The sequence below is a fragment of the Haematobia irritans genome, chromosome 3 (assembly GCF_050003625.1).
Source record: "Haematobia irritans isolate KBUSLIRL chromosome 3, ASM5000362v1, whole genome shotgun sequence".
In the NCBI taxonomy this organism is placed as follows: domain Eukaryota; kingdom Metazoa; phylum Arthropoda; class Insecta; order Diptera; family Muscidae; genus Haematobia; species Haematobia irritans.
This window is the reverse complement of record NC_134399.1, coordinates 95965-102149: the sequence shown is the minus strand read 5'-3', so window position 1 is coordinate 102149 and position 6185 is coordinate 95965. Positions and strand designations below refer to the sequence as shown.

At 37.0% G+C, this 6185-nt stretch overlaps 2 protein-coding genes across 2 annotated transcripts; one reads left to right on the top strand and one right to left on the bottom strand.

Moving 5' to 3' along the window:
- The first annotated feature begins 879 nt into the window (after nt 1–879).
- LOC142228199 (pre-rRNA 2'-O-ribose RNA methyltransferase FTSJ3) lies at nt 880–3671 on the top strand. Its single transcript, XM_075298554.1, has 3 exons — nt 880–1057; nt 1127–2405; nt 2470–3671. Exons 1-3 carry the CDS (start codon nt 991–993, stop codon nt 3569–3571), a joined length of 2448 nt encoding a protein of 815 aa, XP_075154669.1. The 5' UTR covers nt 880–990; the 3' UTR covers nt 3572–3671.
- Nucleotides 3672–3713: 42 nt separating this feature from the next.
- LOC142228202 (mitochondrial outer membrane protein SLC25A46-like) lies at nt 3714–6157 on the bottom strand. Its single transcript, XM_075298563.1, has 7 exons — nt 5875–6157; nt 5659–5813; nt 5269–5392; nt 5049–5207; nt 4931–4987; nt 4654–4869; nt 3714–4593 (listed from the first exon to the last, which is right to left on the bottom strand). Exons 1-7 carry the CDS (start codon nt 6048–6050, stop codon nt 4038–4040), a joined length of 1443 nt encoding a protein of 480 aa, XP_075154678.1. The 5' UTR covers nt 6051–6157; the 3' UTR covers nt 3714–4037.
- Between the last annotated feature and the right edge of the window lie 28 nt (nt 6158–6185).

Genomic DNA, 6185 nt, shown 5'->3' with positions numbered 1-6185 from the left:
GCTTTCCTTATAGGTCATTTAGGGAAATTTAATCAATTTATATGAACCCCAAATAACATTTAATATATATTTTTATACGTCCCTTTTTTGGATTTCGAGACAGAAATTTATAAATCATGCAAAAAAATATTAATCGTTTAGTTTAAAACCTATTTAAATTTTTTAAATATATTTTTATCTCTTCATGGCCTTGAATACGTTTACTTGTTAAAAATAAACGTATAATCGTTTTAATTTATTTTAGTAGCTTAGAAGGGTTAAACGAGTGTTTTGAACTTTATGGTGAGACCCAGTGTCCCAAAATCAAAAAATGTTGGCAGTCAAGAAGCAATTTACTATTGGTGTTTCGCAAAATATCAAAATGGTTCTAGTAACAATTGTGATGGCACTACGTTCGCACTAGACACAAAATCTTCGTAAACGAGGATTTTGGCCGAAATCTTCCTAGATCTCAGTAGATTTGCAATAGGCAAATATCAGCTGGCTCGAAGAGGATTTCAACAAAATCTCTTTCAAAATCCCCTATACGGCCTTGTACAACTGTGGTTTTAGTACTAAAAATGCCCTTTTTGCAACCCTGTCCCAAATTTCCTTGTAGATGAATGTGTGTGTGTGCGTGTACATACTCATATCTACGAAATCTCGTTATTTTGCCAGTCCGAACACTTGAAATTTGTAAAGAGAATAACGAGATTTCGTGTCTAGTGCGAACGTAGTATTACCTTAATGAAAGAACACATGCCAAATGCCTTCAGCATGTTTTTGTGCATTCATTTTTGTGTGTGAATGGGCCGTTGTTTTCTTGTTGTAGATGTGGCACTACTACAGTTTTTTAATGTGGCAACCTCTTATTTCCAAAATGACAGTTGACAGTATTGACAACAAAGATTTTTCTAAACACGTGCAATGCGTATTTACTACGGGCACAACATATTTTTTCATTCTTGGATTAAAACTTTTCTATATTCCTGAAATATTTAAGAAAGCACTATGGGTAAAAAAACAAAAGTTGGAAAAGCGCGTAAAGATAAGTTTTATCAGTTAGCCAAAGAAACAGGTAAAAACAACGATTGTATTGCGTATTTACTCTTTAATATACTTGATGATATCGTCGATTTCTTTTAAGGTTTTCGGTCGCGTGCCGCTTTCAAATTGATACAACTAAACCGAAAATTTGGCTTTCTTCAGCAATCGCAAGTATGTATAGACTTATGTGCTGCCCCCGGTGGCTGGATGCAGGTTGCAAAACAGAATATGCCTGTTTCGAGCATTGTAATTGGCGTCGATCTTTTTCCTATAAGAGCTATACCCGGATGCATAAGTTTAGTCGAAGATATTACCACAGACAAATGTCGTGCATCATTGACGAAAGAACTGCAAACTTGGAAAGCAGATGTAGTGCTACATGACGGTGCTCCCAATGTTGGTCGAAACTGGCTGCATGACGCTTACCAGCAAATATGTTTGACATTGATGTCATTAAAATTGGCCACCGAGTTTCTAAGGGGAGGTGGGTGGTTTGTAACTAAAGTCTTCAGATCGAAAGACTATAATGCACTGTTGTGGGTTTTGAAACAAATGTTTAAAAAGGTTCATGCAACAAAGCCCAGTGCTTCACGCAAAGAATCAGCAGAAATTTTTGTTGTTTGTCAGGGGTACTTAGCACCTGACCGCATTGATCCACGTCTTTTGGACCCAAAATATGTTTTTGAGGAACTTGATCTGGATGGAGTCAAAAAGGGAAGTCTTCTACATCCGGAGAAACAAAAACGTATTAAAGCTGAGGGATATACGGAGCAGGACATAGCACTCAGGAATGATTTGGCGGCGACAGAATTCATGAAAAGCGAAAATGGATTGGCTGCTTTGCAAGGGATTGGATCTATTACAATTGACGACGAAAGAATAACCCAACACCCAAAGACTACAACGGAAATTCTAGAGTGTTGTAAGGATATAAAAGTTCTCGGTCGCAAAGACATCAAAGGTTTATTGGCCTGGTGGAAGGCGATTAAAGAAGAATTGTTCAAAGAAGAGAATAAGGAAGCCGCCGTCATTGTGGACGAGGAAATCAATTCTACAAAACCATTAACACAAGAGGAAATTGAAGACATGGAAGACGAGGAGCTACAAAAACAAATACATGAATTGGCAGATGAAGAGGAAAAGGACCTAAAAAGAAAACGCAAAAAAACACTGAAAGCCAAAGCCAAACTACAAGAAAAAATGAATTTAAAAATGGTTATAAAAGGAGACGACGGACCAAAAGAGGAGGCTGATCAAGAAATGTTCGATCTAAAAGATGTGAAATCAAGGGAAGAGTTGGATGGAATGCTGGATGTAACGCCTGACTTCGATGTTGAAGGAGAGGTAGTAGATGTTCCAAAATTGCCCAAATATAAAAAGTATGTACAATTCTTGAATCATCTTGTAGTGTTAGTTGATAACCATTTTTCATCCTGCTAATAGATATGATAAAGACGATAAACGCTTGGATGATGATGCAAACTATGAAAACGAAGATGAGCCCGAGGTTTCTAGCGATGGTGAGAGCGAAAGCGATTTGGAACAGGAAGGACTAGGCCTGAGCGACGATGAAGACCTTGAAGAAGGCAGTAAAAAGAATAATAAAAACAAAAAGAAGAAAACCGAACATCCATTAATTAAATCAAGCGATTTTCGAGATAAAGATACTCGGAGACAACAAAGAGTTCAGCTGTGGTATGAAAAGGAAAATCTGCAGAATATCGACGACGATGATGATGAAGATTTTGATTTAGATCGTATGGCAAAGGAGTACAAGAGCAAAGGAGTTTCAGTTTTGGGCGAGTCCCAAGAGGTAGGAAATGCGAATATTCTACTGGGCAAAAAAGCAAAGAGGAGAGCTCGACATGCCGAAGCTAAAGGGGAATCATCTTCGGAATCTTCAAGTGATTCCGAAGAAGAAATCAGTGCAGATGATGAGAGAACAGCAGGTGATTTGTCCAAGCAACATAAGGCAAAGAAAATACGTCTAACTGAAGAAGAACTTGCATTGGGAGCGATGATGATTAAAGGAAAAAAGACCAGGCGTGACTTAATAGATGGTGCTTGGAATCGTTATGCGTTCAACGATGAAAATTTACCCTCTTGGTTTGTTCAAGACGAACAAATGCACATGCAGAAACCCACTCCGGTACCTAAGGAATTGACCGAAGAATATCAACGGAAAGTACAAGAACTCAATGTGCGTCCCATTAAGAAGGTAATGGAAGCCAAGGCCCGTAAACGTAGACGCGCTGTAAAACGTTTGGCCAAGGCAAAGAAACAAGCTGAAAAAATAATGGAGAGTGCCGATGCCACAAATCAAGAAAAAGCTAAACAGCTAAAGAAGATATACAAAAAGGCTCAAGAGAAAAAGAAGGAAGTTACTTATGTGGTGGCGAAGAAACATCAAACTGGTCGAAGGGCAAGACGTCCAGCTGGTGTCAAGGGTCGCTATAAAGTCGTAGATCCCCGTGAGAAGAAGGATAAACGAGCAGTAAAAGCCAAGGGCAAAAAAGAGAAACCTAAAGGCAAGGGCAGGAAGTAAAATATTAGTGTTAATTCATTTTTTGTTTCAATAGATTTAGAAAGAAGTGTAACTACAAAGGAATATGTAAAAATAAATTTGTATACATACTTAAGTCAAATACTTATGGAAGGATAGTGTCTTGGAATGAGTACAATGTCTGTTTAGTATAACTCATTTATTTTAGGGAATAAATATAATTTTTAGTGTAACAACTATTTGGCCAAATCATTAGCATTAAAAAATAATAATGGTTAATTTCGAAACAACGCGCGGATATAATGTGGTAACGGAAGTATCACAGTACAACTCAAGATGTATTCCCTAATAAAAGAACTTAAATACTCAACATGAAAACAATCCATCCCTTCACTTTTTAAGACTAGTTCTAAACATGCTCCCGCCATTGTCGGAGAGCTACAAAGTGCGATCAAATTATGCTAGCGTTACAAGTTTACAATCACGTCAAAATGAAGTGGCTCTTCGTCTAGTCCACAGATCGATTTCCCACACTATTCTCGTCCAATTCACTTCCTGAACTAAGACTACGAGATATTGTTGTAGAATTTGAATTAATTCCCCGATCCAAATTATAATATTGTACAACTTTTTGAGGAGGACGATTAGATATGACTTCTGTAATTTGATTGACAATCCATTTCGTTAATTTTACAACAGCGATGTGAGCAGCGAATTGTAAGATAATCGCCCCAAATCCTTTATAAAGGCCGGAGAATCCCTCTGTGCTCAAAGTTTGGCGATAACAATCCATTGCTCCTTGATAGTTCGTGAGAATGGGCACAACAGCATAACCATTGTCCAAATTATCAACAATGGTGCGAGTACCTTGCAATTGAATTCGATGTAATATAGTTTCCAAGGGAAAGAAGATGGCTTCAGTTGTCAACATGGATATAAGATTCGAATAAACTTCAACATTTTGTGTTTCTAGAGAGTCGTCCTTAAATTTCGCTCCTTTTCGCTCCTGGGCTTGTTGAATGCGTCTTCGCATAATACGTGAAGATATGCCTTTAATAACCAGACTGGATGTAAAAGACAACATATTACAAAAATACATGCTATCAAAATGAATTTAGTCTTACCCAAATAGATATTTTGTTATACCAACTCCAACAGTAGGGCCTATTAAACACCAAACTGGTAACATACGGCCTTTCTGAGGAGACTTCCAGTAAAGTAGACGCAGGCTTCCTTCGCGGAAAACATCGAAAAATCCAGATTTCTCACTAGCTATGTCACTTTGGACTGTTTCCACTAGAGAAGCGGCATAAAAAGGCATGACCACAGCAATACTTATGCTAATGAATGATCAATATTTTTATCGATGCTTTTGAACTTATTTTTAAAAAGAAAACAAACCATTTAAGAATAATATGCTGTCCAAAACGTTTCATTGTCGTACGGCTATCCACATCCCTATGTGTAAATAGGCACACTATATACAAATTGTGAAAAACTATCTTGTGTGTAGACTTACTTTGGCCACGATGTTATTTTAGAGAGAACATCATCAACAGCCATAGACATGCCACGTACCAGAAGGCAGCTTCCTAATCCTTTCCATAATGTCGTAACACCTTGTCGGCGGTGTAAATGTATTATAGAAGGTAGTAAAGCAAATGGGTGTAAATGGTATCTGTACAAAAAAAGGCAAAAATATATATACTTATCTGTAAATAATACCCCAAAATGTTTACCTATGTGATGCATTGTAAACTTGACATTGTCTCCGCAGTACTACAAATGGGTGGCTGAGTAAATTTTCTGTTACCAAACTGACCCATTGAACGCCAATTCCCAAATATTTACGAATTGAGATTTCTAATGTGTTAAAAGTAAACAAATTAGTAACTATATTTTCATTTGTATTGAACATATTGTATAACGATAACTCGTCTTAGCTTTTGGTAAGGAATTTTGTTTAAATGTACAAGAATTTACTTGGAAATAGTCATTACGATGCCTGTGTCGGTGAATTGTAAATTGGCCACTATACACTAAAACAGGACTTACAAATTTGCAATAAATGATATAAAGTGCACATAAATAATGACATATAAAATGTCCTAATGAATTATTATACTTACCATCTTCCTGGCTATCGTAGAAATTTTCCAGAGCCCTGTGCTTTTCGAGAGGTAAGGACAAATCCCTTTCTGAATTTATATTTTTCAAGCCCGATTCAGGACCAGAGTTTAAACTGGCCATATAAATTTGATATTGGTCATCAGTTATTGGAAATCTTTATAACGAAAATGACATGTGGAAATCATTTCACTTTATTGGCAGATAAAATTACTCACTGTGATTGTCTAGGCAAGGGCAAGTTCGTCATAGGTATTCCGGAGTCTCCGGCAACATATGAACTATAAAAGTTACGTGGACGTGGTTGTCTATGGTCTGCATCTTCCTCTTCATGTTCCAGCGGTTTCTGATTAGCTGCATACATTAGTGTTGAATAATTGTTCATTCCTGCCATCTCGTTAAGAATAGCGCAAAGGACAAAATTATTTGCACTACGAAATATATTTTCTAATTAGTTCAGAGAGAATGTTTTCACGAAGTGTTGCCGTATTCGTGAAATACTCATGTAAACAGACCGAAATAATACATG